At 38.5% G+C, this 19,464-nt stretch overlaps 1 protein-coding gene across 1 annotated transcript in view; it reads right to left on the bottom strand.

Moving 5' to 3' along the window:
• The window catches only part of EFCAB13 (EF-hand calcium binding domain 13), a 196,437-nt gene that overhangs the window by 37,212 nt on the left and 139,761 nt on the right, over window positions 1-19,464 (bottom strand). Inside the window, exons 43-46 of the mRNA XM_036755639.1 lie at window positions 14,523-14,666; window positions 10,296-10,367; window positions 5,471-5,614; window positions 105-173 (exon numbers count right to left, since the gene is read on the bottom strand). Coding sequence (XP_036611534.1) covers window positions 105-173; window positions 5,471-5,614; window positions 10,296-10,367; window positions 14,523-14,666 — 429 coding nt within the window. The remainder of the gene's footprint in view (window positions 1-104; window positions 174-5,470; window positions 5,615-10,295; window positions 10,368-14,522; window positions 14,667-19,464) is intronic.

The following is a 19,464-nucleotide window of genomic DNA, read 5'->3' as shown; positions in this document are numbered from 1 at the left end:
GATCCTATAAAAATTACATATGTCTAGATTTTTAAAGTCACAAAATATGTCCCCACACAGGAAAGGAAAGTTTCAATCATGCTCATTTTGAAGTTTGTACTTACGTTGGCATTCAGGAAATTGTTCAACAGTAGCTAATTTATCAACAAAGGTCTTCAAATTCACCAGTCCATCTAGCACGAAAGGGAAGAAGGAAAAAAAATCAGATATTTTGGAGGAGAAAAATGAAACCAAACCCAGATCTACAAATTAAAAAGTAAAGTGGGAGAGCAGCAGTTATATGACAAATATAAAAGACTATGCACTACTTGAGGTCAGAGAATTATTTTAAATTTTGATCCCAATCCCGTGAGGCTGTTACAATGTTTGTTGAATTGAACTTCCAAGCCTCTTCCTCTTCACTTTGTAGTGAAGAGACCAGGTTCAAACTAAAAGCCACTGCATAAATTAGATAATTATTTCACCCTACCCCTTTAGTTTTGTCACTTTTAAAACTCATTTTTATAATTATTTACTATTCTGTAACAGAAAGTCCAAAAGCAGGTGGAAACTATATTCTCAAATTATTCTTTGTTTTGAAAAGTATAAACACTTGCCAAGAAAAGCCAAAAGTGAGCTTAACTCAAAATGCAAAGCATTGAATCCTGTCAAAGATAGTTAGAAGAAAAGAAGTGCATTTACAGGACCAAAATTAACTAAGAGAAAATTTCATGGAGAAATATGTATATAACATCAGCTTCAACCAAAAACTTTATGTTTATGGGTAGCAAACTCCAACACTGCCTTTCTTTATTATTTCTTTATAACTTAAAGGGACTCCTAATGTCAAGTGACCCTTAACAGGACACCCATCAAAAGCACTACAGCCACACTTGTTTGCCCACAACAACCTGTTTTCTATTGACTAAAGCACATTGAATAGGGCCTACATTGACCAGTTTATTACCAACCATTAGCTGAATATAATTAAAACAACTGAACCCTCCTTTCAAAAAATTGTAAATAATCCATTGGTTCAACAGCTTTCTTATTATATGTAGTGCTCACATAGAGGTCAAAAGAAGCAATATAGGAACATTCTCAAGGTGTCTCTGAAGAACTTTGGAATCAATTGTGTGACATGCGAGACACTGGCACAGGACCACCCAGCATGGTGAGCCCCCATCAAAGAAGGCTCTGTATTCTATGAGTAAAGCAGAATTTTAGTAGCTCAAAAAAAAAAAAAAAAACAAGAGATGAGCAAATTTAGAGCCATCTCTACTCCCAATGTTCATATGGATTATTTGTGCCTGATCTGTGGTATAGCTTTCTGAGTTCATATTGGTCTGATCAGCCGGAGTCTGACACAATGTACATTGACCCAAATATAGTGATATCATTTTGGTTTTCTTTGAGAACAGACAACAACCAAGCAACCATTAGGATGCATTAGAGTTGGGACTAGAGCAAGATGCTAGAGGGCAAAAAAAAGAGATCCTTCTCAATTTTTTAATGCTTTGGGGGAGTGAAATATCATTAATTTCAATAAATGCAAGTTTTGATGCTAAAAGAGTAAAAACAATTATCATTTGTATGTAAGATTTAAAAAGTACTTTAACCTATATTATTTCATTTGATTTGCTCTACATGGCTCAGAGTTCTTTATTGTGTTACAAAGGCAGGTCATAAGTGTTATAGTGAATGCTAAAAGTATTATGTGGACAGTAACATATAAAGAACATAAATTTTAAATCCCAGAACAGAAAAAATGAAATTTTAAAACCTCTCCCATTGGCCTCCCACTCCTCTCCACAAAGTTGATTATTTCATAGAAAAGAAAAATAGAGAACAGTAACAAGGAGGTGCTAATATCAGGTGATCCCTTTGTAAAGTGTGCATACCTTTCTCTGACAGAATTAAAGAGAACAACTTCAATTGACCAAGAAAATTGGACATGCCTTTGAAGGCCTTTAAATAGCTAAGTCCTGGAAAAAAATTGGCAGATCAGTAGAGTACATACCAATAGCTGTCTATAAAAGGAGATCCCCACTTTCTCCTGTAGAGAGGGAGGAGGTGATTTATCTCTCTTCTTCTCACCCTGTCCCCCACTCCCATCATTAGCCATGTAAGTTTTGAAAGGAAATTACTTGAGACACTGTGTCCACTGGGGGAGCAGAGACATACACTCCAGACAGATATGGATACAGAAAGATATTTTCTCTAGGGAGGAAACAGTTTCCAGGACTGGGATCTCTGGAAGCAGAGAAAGGAGCAAGAAATTGCTGCAGAGTGGAGCAGATCCTAGAAATCCAGCTGCTAAGAAGTCCACCCAACAGTGATGCTGGTCCCATGGGGAGCTTTGTGAGGAGTCTACAGAAGAGAAAGGACTTATAGTCCTGACAGTTCCAAGAGATATGACTTTCTTTCACCACACGTTCCCTAAGTTTGTGCCCATTCCTCTCACAGATGCTGCATTTGTGATATGGAGCACCCCAGATTTATGTGCACAATGTTTTTTGCTCATAAAAACCTACTGTTTTTGCTATGTAATTTTAGTGACTACTTTTTCTTAAGAGCTAATTAAGTCTATTGACTGTTAATGGAAAGCAAACTAGTAGGGGCTATTGAGCATAGTCTTAGAAATAGAGAGGCACCAGGTTATCCCTAGAACCTGAAAGTATTTACCTTCCTGGGGATACAACTTTTAAGTGTGAAAACAAATTGGGGAGGTAGCCCAAAAGAGGTGCTACACAAAAATGCCTTGTTCTAACTGTTGACTCTATGGGTCAATCAAAATAGATATATTTAAGATAAAATTGTGTTGTGGGGTGTGTGTGTGTGTGTGTGTGTGTGTGTGTGTGTGAGAGAGAGAGAGAGAGAGAGAGAGAGAGAGAGAGAGAGACAGAGAGAGAGAGAGAGAGAGAGAAAGAGAGAGTGTAACATAGATAATCCATGATTTCATCAGTGTGGATACCTCCTCCACTGATGTACATTGCAACAATCCTATGCCTAAACAGATTATCTTCAAGAATTATTGGACTGAAAAATTCATTTCCCTAAGGACAAAGCCAGTAATCAGCCTCTCTATACTTCCCAATGCTAGTTCTCATAACAATCTATCACCAGAAGCATATTCTAAGCTTTTCCAGCTCACTAGGACCTGCCAGAGTTTACAATGTACCGGCATGGTCTTTTAGAATCATGTACCATAATGAAGTATCATAGTAGGCCTTTAGAGGAGTATGAAAAGTTATATTTTATTATTTTAATAAATTCAAATATTTACATATAGCAAATATATTGCTTTATGGAAATAGCTGCTCCTGGAATGTTTGTTATATATAATAGGAATTCATTTAAATACATTTAAATGAGTGGTGTTGAGGGCCTCATAAAATACAAATGCCATGAAAAGCTACTACCAACTTCACAGGGTAATATATACCATATTCTATAGTTTAAACTTTTTACTGCTTCAGTTAGGTTTTCCTTCTAGTCTGAATTACTGAAATTTTACCGTCTATCAACTGGTACAAAGGTAATTACCACATATTCAATGGGTTCCAAAACCTGTACTGCTGGTTTATTTTTCCCTTTCCATAGAGCTTTGGCACCTCTGGGCTCCTATTTGCATTCTGATAGAAGTGGATAGAAAGTTTTCCCGTCTTATACCAAGAGTAGTTCTAAAGACTTTGGGGTTCATACTTTCAGCTTATAAGAAACCTAATATAATCCCAAGATATTTGCAATCACCCTGGGAGAGTTTCTTCAGAAACTGTACAGAAGACATTTCCCCTTCCCCAGCAGCTATAAGCTTCCTGGGTATATGAAGTCTCTAGAGGGAAGTACTAAGCCTATCTGATCCTCAAATTTCTTGTGGAAGGACTTGCCACATATTGAGAGAATTTGTCACCTGACAGTCAATTTTAAACTACTGGGTAATCCAACATGGATCTCGAGGCCCAGGGAAATTTGGTGAGCACCTCAAAACAAAGAAAAGATGTCAGTTTGGATTGCTATGGTAAGTCCTTTCCATAGGTTGACTTTAACTCTTTTATTTATTCCTTCCCAACACCCTGCATGTAAATCATCATGTATACACCTAACTAAAGGTGACCATACAAAATCATTCTTTTCACAGAAGTATCACTTGGAAGGGGAGGAAAATGTTTAGCTTGGAGACAAGACTGAAGAAATATAGGCTCATAGATTAAAGCTGATTTTTATAAACAAGGGAACCAAGGAACAGAGACTAAATGACTTGCCTAGAGTCACATAGTTAGTAATTCTCTGAGGCAGGATTTGAATACATGTCTTCCTGACTGTATGCTAGATACCTTCAGGTATCTAAAGGGCTGCTATATTGAGAAGGGATTAGGCTTATTCTGTTTGGCCTGAGAAGGCAGAACTAGAAATAATAAGAGGAAATGATGAATATAGAATTTGGCTCTACGTAAGGATAAACTTTCTAACTATTAGAATTGTCTCAAAGTAGATGGGCTGTTCCAGAAGATGATGAGTTTCCCATCATGGACAGTCTTCAAGTAGAGGCTAGAGGACCCCTTGATGATGTTGTAAAGAGTCTTCTTACACAGCTAAATGTTAGACCAGATCTCTAAGGACCTTGCATAGTTGAGACTTTAGGAGTCTATTAACCACTTGTCAGTAGGCTAGGATATATTCTCAACTGGTACACCAACCCAGAAGAACCACAGTAATATAAAAAGGGGACCCTGCAAACAGACTGTGATGCAGAGCCAATGCTAGGGAAGGCTGGGAAGACAAAGAATGAAGGAGAAGACACTTTCCTCATTGCAGAAGTAAGGGGGGACTAGGAGTGTGTCACATTTGCATATGTTGTCAGACTAAGTCACTAAGTAAGCTGACTTAGAACCTAGCTTTGGGAAACAGAAAGTTGAAATCAGGGACAGGGAGAGGGGCAGGTCCAGACATGGCTATGACGTAAAAACAAAATCTAGTAAGATAACTTAAAAAGAAGAATGAAAGTGGAGGCCTCCACAGGCCAACGAAAAACAAAAAATGAATGCACGGGGTGTCACTTCATACTGTCACTGCATCAGGATAGGGGAGCTGCTACTAGGAGAATTATGGAATTCCTCATCACTGTCATTCCTCCTCTTCCCCCAATACTAATTAATACTGCTTGCTCTCCCCCTATTCTCTTTTCCTAAGAAGAGTCACTTCCCACTCCGATCTAGGAAAAGAAACATGCCTTCCCCACTACCTAAAAGGTAAGCTCCAGACTCAGGAGTTCCTGTGTTCAAATTTGGCCTCACATACTTATTAGCTCAGTGACCCTGGGCAAGTCACTTAACCCTGTTTGCCTCAGTTTCCTCATCTGTAACATGAGCTGGAGAAGGAAATGGCAAACCGCTCCAATATCTTTGTCAAGAAAACCTCAAATGGGGTCATGAAGAGTCAGACATGACTGAGAAATGACTCAACAACAACAAATAGCTGAGATACTTACCATCCGGCTCCACGGTTTTCAATGCTTCCTGAAGGTCTTGTTTGGTTAACTTGACCCCTAGGCTCTCCAGGGTAGGAGATATATCAGTGATCTTGACTTTCCCCTCAGCAAACTTGGTGACAGCATTTAATGCTTTTTCTGTTTCTATATACGAACCATCAAAAAGCAAAAATTTTTATTGAGTTTAAAGAACCCTAAGAGCTTGCTTTACTTAACATATTAATTTTCAGGAGCAATGGTTCTCGAGTGGTTTGTTTTTCATTCTGATTTCATTAGTGTAAAGAACTCTTAGAATAAAACTCCCTTTACTAATGTGGATCAGTAATTGTTCTGCAGCCAACAGTTGTAGAGTTGCCAGGGACCACTAGGAGGTTAGCTGACTTTCCCAGGGCCATACAGTCACCACTATTTGTCAGAAGCAGGATTTGAAGATTCTGAAGCTGCCTCTTTCTCCACTTTACCCACTGCCTTGAGTTTGGGGCCTCATTAAAATAACCTGAAAACACAGGTTCTCTTTTTTCCCCACTTCTAGATCCTTCCTTCGCCACCATTGCTCACTCAGCAGCATCTCTTTGGAGGTTTACTCCACTGGTCTATATCACTTGGTCCAAATCTTTATCACAGTCATCTAACAGCCCCTGGGTTAGTGGTGTCAAACTCAGACAGAAACTGGGGGCCACTAAATTGTTCATAAGGATCCTTGTGGGCCATATTTTGACTTAGAAAACAATATATTCTCATTATCTATGTTTTATTGTATGTTTATTGATTTTGTTAAATATTTCTCAATTACATTTTATTCTGGTTCAGGCCTCACTCTAGAGTGTTTTGGGGTGCAATTCAGCTGCATACTGCAAGTTATTACCTGCATACTTCTGCTCCAGGTTATCCTTCTTCCTTTCTTAAGTAGTCAGTACCTGGCTCAGAAGTTTCCTCCACCCTCATACCTACGGGACTTCAATATATACATTGATGTCCCTTGAATACTTGAATCTCCCAAGTACATCAACCTATTCAACCACCATGACCACTTCAGCGGCCCACAGGGGTGGTCACATTTTAGATCTCACCATCATCCATGACTGTGCTTAGCTTTTCCTTCCCTAATAACCCCCCAGGTTATTATAACTAACCCTCAGACAGTCTAAGCTTCATCTGCTTGGATAGAGGGAAGAGCTGCTAATGGGGGAACCCTCCCCTCTTTGCTCCCTTCCACAGGGTAGCTGAGTAAGGAGGGTGACATGGTTGTTGAGGTGCTAATCATCAAATCTAAGGTTTCCAGTGAGATGGAGGACCTCCATGACCTACCCTTACACTGTCTTAAAGTCATCTAGGCCTAGCATCTGCCCTGCCACTATGATTTCCAGACTCCTTGGCACCATCATTTTACCTTCTGGTGGACCTCAATAACTCCTGAGCCTTACCATCTAACCCAGATCTGAACCTTCAGGATTTCGGGGGCTTTCCATCTACCCTGCAGATGAACTCTTTTTTAACGTGTTGTCTCCCTCAATTAAAGTGTGAGTTCCTTGATAGCAAGGACTCTGTCATTCCCCCCATTCCCAGCATTTAGCACAGTTCTTGGCATATAGTAAGTGCCTGATAAGTCTTGTTCATTTATTCATTTGTTCACTTATGATTCTAAAAGTCCATACTCTGATCATAACTTCCTATCTCTTCCATCTCTCCCTCTACCCTCAATCCTCTTATACCTATTCTTCATTCTCACCAGAAATTCCAATCACCATACTTTTCCCTCCTGTCTTGATCCATCACCTTTGCTCTGGTTTTAACTTCCTTTTCTTCACAATGTCATTTCACTAATCCAACTATGCATTATCTTCTACCTTTGAATCTCTGTTCATGCCTTGCCATATCCCAGCCTTGGCTAAACCTATTTGCCTTCTCTGCTCCTACTCCTCTGCTGGAAAAAGGCATGCAACTATGCCTGCTAAGTCTACTATAAATGAATGTCAACTAATCTCAACTGGACTTTCACTGTTGCATGGCATTTTTTCTAAATTTTCCCTGAATGATTCTATTATAGTCCTTACAATGACTATTCCAAATTTTCTCTTTTTTAAGACCCCCTACCATTCCCACCCTTCTCTAAGCAGAGGATTTCACCTACATTAACAAAAAAAGAGGCCATCTGATATGGGCTCTCTCTTCAAAATTCTTTTTGCATTATTGTCTCCCTATCATTAAAAATCCTTCCCTTGACCCTCACACTTTTGTCTCTCTTCCCTTTCACTGTCAAGCCACCTTGAAAGAGTGACCTATGCCTGCTGCCTCAACTTCCTCACCTCCCAGCTTCTTTTTAATCCTTTTTAAGTTGGCTTCTGATCCCTGACACTCTACAAACTATTCTATCCAATGTTACCAACTATCTCAGTCGTTCTATCCAATGGACTTTCTCAGTTGTCATTCATCTCAACCTCTACTTAGTAACTAACACTGTGAAACATCATTTCCACCTGGACACTCTTTTCTCTCTTGGTTTTTGTGACACATTCCATCCTGGTTCTTTTTCTAAGCGTCTAGTTGGTGTTTCTTAGTCTCCTTTGCTGAATTATCTTTCTCCTGCCCACTAGGCATGGTGATATCCCTAGGCTCTGCTTTGGGCATCCTCCTCTCCTCTCTTTCCATTCTTTCTCTCGTCCATCAGCTCCCATGTATTCAACTATCCTCTCTATCACATGACTACAAAATCTACACAAGTATGTAGATGCATATACATACACAAACATATATGTATATAAAATCATCTCTCTCCAGAACACCAATAGCACTTCACCAAATGTTGGCTAGATATTTCTACTCAGATATTGCAATGGAATTACCAGCTCCAAAAGGGAATTCATTACCTTTCCTGATAAATCTACCTTTCCTTTTTCCAAACTTCATTCTTTCTGTTGATGGCACCATCATCCTTCAAGTTATGTAGGTTCACAACCTTGGAGTCATCCCTGGCTCTTTCCCTCTCTCCCCTCCAACATCAAAGTAGTTAGATCCAGTTTTATTGATTATACTTCTACACCTTTCACAATCATCCCTTTCTTCCCATTCACATGATTACTAACCTAGCTTAGGGTTCTCATCATCTCTTGTCTGAACTATTTTAATATCATTCAAATTCATCTCCTTGCTTCCAATTACTCCTCTGTTCAATTCAGGTTTCACAAATCTTCCAAAACATTCCCCCCTCTGAGGAACAGGTCTAATCCTGTAACTTCCTTATCCAAATATCTTCAAAGGATTCCTCCTTCAGGATAAAATACAAACTCCTCAGCCTGACATCTGAAGTCCTTCATAATCTGATACCTTCCTACCTTTCCAAACTTATTTCATGTTAGCCTCCTTTACACATTCTGTGTTCTAGTCAAAGTGACTTATTATCAGTTTCCTGGCTTGACATTTTGTCTCATGCTTCTGTACCTTTGCAGAGTTTGTCCTCTATGCCTACAATACACCCCTTGCTCACCTCCAACAGATGAAAAGTCGGGAGGAAGGAAGATATTCTAGGCATAGGTAACATAAGTGTGTGGACATCATAGAGGGTACACTGAATGACTGGAGAATAATTCACATGGAGTAGAGTAGTATGAGATACAAAAAGTAGTGTGGCATCGAATTGTGGAATGCTTTGAATGTTATCTAAAGAACTTTAAACAGGAAGACATGACAGGGTTTGGAGTAGAGGAATGACGTGACTAGATCTATGCATACACTTTCGTTGGGTCATTGATAACAAAGGCAGCAGAAGATTTTGACTTGTTTGGCTGAATCCTGCTCTGAGTTATACATTGGCTTTGGAATCCCTGGAAACTTCCGAATTGCACACTCAGGCAGCAATGCTGACCCAGTCTTCAAAACCTAGCCCAAGTCTGTGAAGCCTTCCCAGTCCACCAGAGTTCACAGAGATCTCTCCTTTCTCTGAACTCATAATATTTGCTATCTGTAATAACACTATACACAGCAGTGATCAACTGTGAATGACTTAACTGTTCTCAGCAATACAATGATTCAAGACAATTCCAAAAGACTCATGATAGAACAAAAATGCTATCCCACCTCCAGAGAAAGAACTGGTGGAGTCTGAATGCAGATGAGAACATACTGTTTTTCACTTTAATTTTTTCATTATTTTTCTTTTGGTTTGTGTCTTTCACAACATAACTAATATGGAAAAGTTTTGCATGATTACACATGTATAATCTATATCAAAATGCTTATCATCTCAGGGAGGGAGGAGGAAAAAGAAGTAAGAGAAGGAGGGAGAAAATCTGAAACTCTAAATTTTTTAAAAATTAATGTTAAAAATCATCCTTACATGTAATTGGGAATAAGATAAAATGTTATTAAAATATTTCATGTCAGGGGGCATCTTTCTATATCATATAACACCTAGTAACATATCTAATATAAAGTAGAAGCTCAATAAAGTTGATTGGTTTAACTTCACCCACCAAACATTGCAGCAAGGGGTGAATTGTTATTTAAAACAATAGTACAAATTAGGGAAGCTGTGTCTCACTAGCTCACATTTTGTATTTGTATCCTTATACCTAACACAGTGCCTGACACCAAATCAGTGTTTCCGAAATCCTTGTTGATCGAGTCACTCCATCAACAAACATGTTTGAAGTGCTTACTATGTACCAGGCACTGATTGAAAGTGAGAAGAGAGGAGACAGAAGGAAGTCCAGTAAAAAGTCAAATTCTTAAATCTAAAAAGTCACAATTTAAAAAAATGTCAAAATTTACATTTCAGAACAGCAATGAAATGGATGTCATTAATCTCAACTTTAAAATTCATACTCACTTTCGTCCTTTGTAAATTCTTCATCCCTAGATAGTTCCTTCACAAATTTCCTTAAATCCACTGCTCCATCATCTGCAAAAAGGAAGGAATAAGTCAATTAAGATATTTCAGTGGAGAGAAAAGTTAAACTTAGAACATACCATCACTAAAGCTAACTAGCTGAATTTGCCATGGATGGGTCATTTTTATCTGGGCCTTAGTCTCCTCTTTGTAAAATGCAAATTTGCTTCTAATTCTACTGTTCTATACTTGCTCTTTGTTGATGAAGCAAAAATATTTGCCTAGAAAAGTCACAAGGATGATTCAAAATGGAGAATAAGCTTTTGTTAAATTCTACATTTAATTGTGCAAAAAATTCAAAAAGCACTTATATGTGACCAGTTAATGTCATATAAATTCAGTTAAGAAACATGTCATACTAGTCTTAAATTAAATGTGTGGCATTAAAGTAGCTATTTCCAAAGAGTGTTGTGCTGTGTTTTTGTTTTTAAGATAAATACTTTTCCATGACAGGTTAGAACTGGTAAAATAATCAAATATAAGATTAACCAAATAACCAAATATAAATTAAACTAGTTACAACCAAGTGTGTTTTCTCACATCTCCTCAGTTCCCCCTACCCCTGAGGCCCCTCCCTGCCTCTGATTGGAGGGCATAGAGGATGGACAATGGTCGGTTTCTCCCAGTTCCTCCTCTTAAGGAAGTTGCCTAGGACAGCCATCCTCATCATTTCCCAGTAGCTACACTCTTTTGGTTTCATTGTCCCCATGCCTCCCAGCCAGGGACTCTCTCTCCTCCACACCCACTCTCCCACTTTTCAGTTTCTCCCACTAGACTATATGGGTTGGGACTATATATTTTACCCTTATTCATTTCCTTAGTGCTTAGTGCAATGTCCTGTATATAGTAGGCACTTAATAAATGTTCACTGACTGATTACTGGCAATTATCATTGGTTCTGTTCTGTTCAATATTTTTATAAAATAAAAATAAAAAACTACCGTCAAACACTTCAGTAACAGCCATTTGCTCAAAATGATTTAAAGTGTTTACTATAATTAAAACATAACAGATAAGGCTTATTAAATTTAATTGGCCATCAGTTGAAGAAAACCAAATCAATTATATTCTCCTTTCAAAGTATCTTGGAGTGCTGTTGCAAATTGTATAACATGATTTGCACAAAATATCTTCAATTTTATGTCCTGTAATCCTTTTTGCCATTCTTCCGCTATCCATAATCACAAAAAATGTTTTTTTCCATCTTCCTCTAATTTGTTTATGATATGACCTTTTAAAAAAAGATCTGGGCTATATATCCACTTGGAGCTTATTATAGCATATGGTGTACAATGTTGATTTAAGCCTATTTTCTCCCAAAATTGATTTCCCATTTTCCCAGTATTTTTAAGAATCAAATTGTGAATCCTTACACCAGTAGTTGGTATCCCCTTACTTTTTGACCAGAATACCACTTTGTCTCAGTCCTCTTGATCTATGTATCTAATTTTTTTTCTTTGGCCAACCTTTCCATTTTTTAAACAGAACTAAACAGTTTTGATGATTTTTGATCTGTTTTGATCTTTTAAGATTCTTGATTTTTTATTCCTCCAGATGAATTTTTTTATACTTTTGAAAAGTTCTTTACAATAACCCTTAATAGTTTTATTTGTAGGACAGTAAATTTATAAATTAATTTTTATCCAATTATGTATGTTTTTGTTTTTGTAGTAAAGAGTGTTTTGTAGTTATATTCATATAATTCTGCAAAAGGGATAGTTTTACATCCTGTTTACTTATTTTTATGCTTGTCTTTGTCTTGTCTTCTTGCTATTTCTAGCATTTCCACAATTATAGTGGAGAGAGTGAGCATCCTTGCTTTCACTCCTGTATTATTGGTAAAAGTAGTTGTGTATCCTTGTTGCATATGATGTTTGCTTTTGGTTTTAGATAGATACTCTTTCTGATATTAAAAAAAGACCATGCTTTGCTTATACTTTGGAGAGCGTTTTTTAATGTATAAATGAGTCTTACACTTTGTCAAAGGCTTTTTCCATATCTATTAGCATACTATTGAGATAATCATGTGGTTTTGGACTTTTTTGTTTTTAAAATAACTATGTTGATGATTTTCCTAATGTTGAACCATCCTTGCATCCCTGGCATAATCCAACTTGCTCATGATGAATGATTTCTTGGATGAATCACTACAGTCTATTTGAATAGGATTTTATTTAAAATTTCAAAATTTACATTCATTAATGATATCTGTTTTCTTGTTCTCTTTCTGCACTTTATCCTTCTTTAGCTTAGGTAATAAAACTACCCTTGGTCTCTTAAAATTAATCTGTTAGTGAGCTTTCTCAAATTTTGAGAATAATTTGTGTAGTATGGGTAAAGACTACTGGTGATGGCCCATGGTGGGTGATCTTGGCTTTTTAAATTAAGGTCTTTCCCAGATTTCAGTTTGTCTGAAGCCAGGTCTATTCAATGACTATTTCTCCTCAGTAGGATGAAAGTTCCTTGAGGGAAGAGACTGTTTGTGTCTTTGTATCCAAACTGGTTGGCTTACTGCCTGGCATACTAGGTGTTGAATATGTATTTTGAATGGAACTAGATTCACAGTCAGGGATCTGCACATTTAACTGCACAGATATCCTGAGGGCCAGGATCAGGATAGGCTTTTGAACCCCTTTACAGAAGCAAGCACATCTGTGGGATAACTCAACTAAGTTTCACCTTTGGTTCCTAAGGGGCAGCTATAAAACAGTGAATTGATTTCTCACCTCAGAAAAACTGGTAAAGGCCATTTGAATATGGCCCACTAGCTAGAGGAGTGGGAGGACCTATAGAGAGCCCCATGTTTCTTCAAGTTCCTCAGGTGCTTAATCCATAAACTAAGACTGCCTAAACTGTGGCTCCTCTAACAGGGAACCTCACCTTCTAAGTCAAAAAGAACTTCCCTACTTCCAGTTTCTCTTGAAATGGAAGTGCCAGTCAATTAACAAACATTTATTAAGTACTTACTATCTGCCTGACACTGCTAAATACTGGGCTGTATAAAGAAAGGCAAAAACACTGTCTTTGCTCTCAAGCAGATTGCATTCTAATGGGGCAAGTGGTTGTTGTTCAGTCATGTCCAACTCTTTGTGACCGCCATTTAGAGTTTTCTTGGTAAACACACTGGAGTGGTTTGTCATTTCCTTTTCCATTTTACAGTTGAGGAAACTGAAGCCAAAAGAGCTGACTTGCTCAGGGTCACACAGCTAGCAAGTATATGAGGCCAGATTTCAACTCAGGAAGATGAGTCTTCCTGACTCCAAGGTGGTTCACTCTGTGCACTATGGCACCACCCTAGAGCATGGTAGGAGGGAACAACATGTAAACAACTGGGTACATATAAGATATATACAGAGTGAATGGAAGACAATCTCAAGGGGGAGGGAACTAGCAGTAAGAAGACCTAGAAAGGACTCTCGCAAAAAGTGGGATTTGAACTTTGTCATGAAGGAAGCCAGCGAAGGTAGGAAATGGAGGTAAAGAAAGAGAACATTCCAGGTTTGGGGGACAACTAATGCAAAGACATTGTATTGTGAGATGTAGTGTTATATGGAAGGAACAAATGAACCAGTGGATTGTAGAGTACATGAAAGGGAGTGAAACATAAAAAGCCTGGATAGGTAGGAAGGGGCCAAGCTGTGAAGTGCTTTAAAGTCCAGAAGACTACATTTGATCTTGGAGGTAATAAGGAGTCACTGAAATTTGTTAAGTATAAAGTAAGCGAAATATTTATAAGTAAAGTATTTATAATGTAATTATAATGAAATGATGTATTGGCCATCAGGGGAAAATGGAAGTTATCTTGTGTCAAACAAGTTAACATTACAGAGAACCTTGCACAATACTGATGGATGCAGATTAGACACAAAGCAGTAAGTATAACTTGAATAAGCTAAAGCTGATATATCAGAATTTGGGGAGCTATTTGTAAAAGGCTTATGGAACTTTTTATTACTATACCTTTACTTGCACCACTATTCAAACAACTTTCCTTTCCAAAAAGGGTGAAAGACTCTTCTGAAAGGAAAGGTGATTGCCTAGACTACCTCACTCCATCCCCCATTTTTATCTTTTTTAGCAACTGACTGAAATTTTAGCTTTGCCACTAGAAAGAATATATATTCTCATATGTACTGTGTAAATAACCTGAGAGAAAGTCGTACTTACCGTCAGTTCCAACATATTCCAGGGTCTCATTAAGCATATCATCTGTTAGTTTGATTCCAAAGCTTTCCAGTGTAGGTGACAAATCCTCAACCTGGACCATCCCACTGGATACAGTAGAGACAATGTTCTTTGCTTTTTGTATTTCTATTTGTGTATAAAAATCAAAGATTAAAATAATTGGTATGTCAATTTAAAGAAATGTGTAAAATTTTTATTTGAAGAAAAATATTTATTCATTTTCTAATACAGAAGTTCTTGGATATCTGGTCTCAGTCAAGTAGCCTGATAACTAAAAATTTCTATCACTCCTAAAAATCTGACCATTGGGTTTAGAGATGGAAGTGACCTTAAATATCATCTAACCAAAATTCTCTTTTGGACATAAGGGAGATTAGAATGGTGAAGCATCATGGGCAAGGTCACATAGGTAGTTAACAGCAGTATGGAATGCAAAATCATGTCTTGAGTTAGTCCCTTTACAATGACCATTGATGAATAGCCATTTATTAAATGTTATGGGCTGGGTAAACACACCAGTGAGACAGTCCTCAAAGATCTTACATTCTATTAATGGAATGAAACATGTTCACAGATAAATTAAATAAATAATATAATAAATACAACATTGTGATTGGGGGTGGGGTTTAACAACTAGAAGAATCCCTAAAGACCCCTTGAAGGACATAAAGAGGTAAGGGAAGGAAGCAAACATTATTAAGTTCTTACTATGTAGTAGGTACTGTGCTAAGTGCTTTGCAAATATTATTTCATTTTATCCTCACAACAGCCCTGGGTGCTATTATTATCCCCATTTCAGAGATGAGGAAATCAAACATTAAGTGACTTTCCCAGGGTAGCTGTAATGGTAATCAGGGCATTGCTTTTTTCTGTTCTTCTCTCAAGTGCCCCGGAAGAGTCTGGCCTTTGTTTCTTTGATTAAATCAGGAGTCTTTGAGGACCTCCTTGCCTCAAGCGAAAAGCCTAGGCCATGTGGGTTTAAGAGGCATGTTTGTGATGCTTTTAGGTCACGTGGGGTGAGTTGCATGTTGTGACGCCCATTGACCCTGAACAGAATATATAAACTCAAGCGGTTGGCGTCTTCCCTTGGGGCTCTCACTCACTGGAAGAGTGGTGTGTGACTTGAAGAGACTCTGGGCAGCCGTTAAGAGCCCTCTGGCCTGTTGATGCTTTCCTGGTAACTATGAATTGTGATTTGAATCAGACAAGATCTACCAGTTGACGTTTGTAATTTCTAATTTGTTTGTATTTGCTCTGAAGTTTAGGTTGCTGGTTTTTCCTCCTGAACTAAATGAACAATATTTGTGTGTGTGATTAAAGTGAGATTGTTAACCCCTTAACGTTGCTTTCCTTGGTAAAGTGGATCAAAGAACCTGTGTTAGCGGTCTTCTGTGTGTTGGTTGTTGTTGGTTTTACACAACCACAGTAACTGCTAGAAAAATTGTTGTTACCGTAGCACAGCTAATGAGTGTCTAAGGACAAATTTGAACTCAGGTCTTAGCTTCCAACCTTATCATTCCACTAAAACCTCCTCTCCAGTTACTAACGATCTCTTTGTTGCCAAATCCAATGGCCTTTTCTCAATCCTCATTCTCCTTGACCTCTCTGTAGCCTTTGACACTGTTGATCACTCTCTCCTCCTTAATACCCTCTTCTCTTCAGGTTTTCAGGACCATTCTTCTCCTGGTTTTCCTCTCTGTCTCCTTTACAGGATCCTCCTCCAGATCACACTCTCTAAATGTAGGTGTCCCCAGGATTCTATCCTGGGCCCTTTTCTCTTCTCTTTCTATACTACTTCACTTGGTGATCTCATCAGCCCTATGCTGATGATTCTCAGATCTACCTATTCTGCTCCAAACTCTCTGCAGACCTCCAATCTCTCATCTCAAACTGCCTTTTAGATAATTCAAACTTGATGTCTAGTAGATACCTTAAACTCATTATGTCTAAAACAGAATTCATTAACTTTCCCCCAAATCTTCCCCTCCTTCTACCTTCCTCATTACCGGAGAGGACAATATCATCCTCCCAGTCTCTCAGGCATGCAACCTATGAGTCATACTGGACTCCTCACTCTCTCTCATCTCCTCCCAACCCACATCCAATTTGTTGCTAAGGCTATTGGTTTCATCTTTGCAACATCTCTAGAATATACCCCTCTTCTCTCGTCTGTCACTACCACCGCTCTAGGGCAGGCTTTCATTGCCTAACATATGGACTATTGTAATAGCCTGCTAGCAGCTGGGTCTGTCTGCCTCAAGTCTCTCCCCCTCCAATCCTTCTCCTTTTAGCCACTAAAGTCATTTTCCTAAAATGTAGGTTTGATGCCCCACCCACTACTAAATAAATTCCAGTGGTTCTCTATTGCCTCCAGACGCAAATACAAAATGCTCTATTTAGTACTTCAAAACCTAGTCCCCTCATACTTTTCCAGTCTTCTTACACCTTGCTCTCCAACATGTACTCTTCAATCCAACAAAACATTGGCCTCCTGGCTGTTCCACAAACGAGATACTCTATCTCTTAGCTCCAGGCATTTTTTCTGGCTGTCCCCCGTGCCTGAAACCCTCTCCCTCCTCCACTCCAACTATTAACCCCCCTGGCTTCCTTTAAAACCCAACTAAAATCCCATTTTCTACAGGAAGTTTTCCCTAACCCTTCTTAATCACCATTGCCTTCCCTCTGTTAATTACTCAACTTTAGTTTGCATATTTGTTTGCATATTGAATCACTCCTTGAGGTCAGGGTCTGTGTTTTGCCTCTTTTTTGAATCCCTAGCATTTAACACAGTGGCTGGCACATAGTAGGCACTTAATAAATGCTTATTGATTGATTGACACCTATTCCAGTGCCTTATTAATTATGGCACATAGCTATCAAACTGAGTCTCAAAGGGCTAAAGGAGTCCCAAGAGATAGACGTCCCAAGGAAAAATTGTTCCAAACACGAGGGACAGAGTTAGTATACGGAATGAAATCATTTTGACTTAAGTGTATGTAGCATGTGAGGGGCTTGGAGAGATAGGTTAGGACCACATTGAAAAGGTCTTTAAATGCCAAACATAGGTTTATATCTTTTACTAAAGGAAATGAGAAAACACCGATCCTTCTTGAGCAAAGGAGTTACACGGTCTAATCTGTGCTTTAGGAACAGAATCAGTTTGGCATAGTGTAGATGATGATGGATTGTGGAGTGAATTAGTAAAACAAACTACTGGGGGCAACTAGGTGGTGCAGTGAATCTAGAGCACTGGCCCTGGAGTCAGGAGGACCTGAGTTCAAATCTGGCCTCAGATACTTGACATACTTACTAGCTGTGTGACTTTGGGCAAGTCACTTAACCCCAACTGCCCTACCTTCCCCCCCCCCAAAAAAACCCAAAAAACCAAACTACTAACAGCTTACTTCTTTGGGATGAAATAGCAAGTATTTGGTGTTTTTATTAAATGACTACATTGGGGGGGGGAATTAATTCATGTCAAAATATAAAAGGATAAATATTCCATACTTAAAATGTGGATGAGTCGTAAAACTGTCTTTTTCTTGAGAGTGGTTGATTACTAATCAATACCAGATTACTGTAAATGGAATGCTCTGTCAGACACCAGCTGATGTAAGTGCAAGTGGTTTATATCTACTTGACTTTTTTGGCCAATAGACACTCCCTTTTTGAGCCTTTACCCCAGTCTACCATTTGAACTTTAAGATAGATTGAGGCTTTCTCTTCCTAAGGGTACCGGATGAGGATCAGAACTGAATATAGAGGAAGCTTTGGCTCACAGCTACATTGAATAGACCAATTCAGGTTCAAATACTGAAGTTTTAAGGACCTTTATTAAATAGGCTTCTTTATGATGCCTTAGGAGCAAAATAACCAAATTATGATAATCCCGATCCTCTCCCCAAGTCCCAGAGTGGCTAAGAACACTCATGTGGGGTAGGAGGGTTAAAGAATTAAGTGGGGAAGGATGCCCTGAAATTCATCTAGCTCTTATTTGGATTGTCCAGAATAGGATTTGACCTGCCTTCTACTACCTTGTAATAATATCTCTTACCTTGTTATCCATTTATTTAACTCTTGCAAATTGACAAAACTTTCTGTATTTAAACTGAAACTCACTCTCTCACTAGCTTCTCTGATACACCACACCATCTCTCAAAGCAGCATCCACATAGTATGTGGATATTGGTATACATCAGAGATAAGTGGAATACCAACCATTATCACAACCCATCTATATAATTCAGTAGATAAGTCTTAGAGGTTTTGTGAGGGTGACTTGATTATGGTCATAGGTCTAATAAGTGTCAGAGGCAGGACTTGAAAACAGGGCTTCCAGCACTCTATCTACTATGGCACACTGTAATGGCAAGCAAAGTGGGACTTTTTGCTATTTTTTTCTTTTGAAGCGCTTCTCAGCACTAAGGCAATCAAGTGCCTTTGATTAAGTCTTGCCTTTGATGGAATCAAAAGTCTTTGACGACTTGCTTAAATCACAAGAAAGCCTTAAGTCACATGAGTTTGAATCACATGGTTGTGATGCCCTCTGTGGGCTGACCCTGAAGAAGTATATATATACTCTGAGGTTAGCATTTTGCTTTGGGACTCACTCACTGGAAGAGTGTTTGTGTGATTTGGCCAGATGAGAATCCGGGTAGCCATCAAGGAGCCCCCTGGCTTTGAAAACCCAGATGTTGGTGCTTCTCTTCTGGTAACTGCACAGACAGTTAGAAGCCCTGTCTGCTGATTTGTGATATTTGCTCTGTTTATACAATTTCTGCTTGTAATTCTGAAGTTTAGGGTGCTGATTTTTCCCCCTGAACTAAGTGAATGATGTATGTATGTTTAATTAAAATAAGATTGTAAACCCCTTAAAGTTGCTTTCCTTCAGAAAAGCAGATTGAAGAATCTGTGCTAGCAGCTT

Source organism: Trichosurus vulpecula, chromosome 4, assembly GCF_011100635.1.
Source record: "Trichosurus vulpecula isolate mTriVul1 chromosome 4, mTriVul1.pri, whole genome shotgun sequence".
Taxonomy (NCBI): domain Eukaryota; kingdom Metazoa; phylum Chordata; class Mammalia; order Diprotodontia; family Phalangeridae; genus Trichosurus; species Trichosurus vulpecula.
This window is presented reverse-complemented; position numbering and strand designations above follow the sequence as displayed.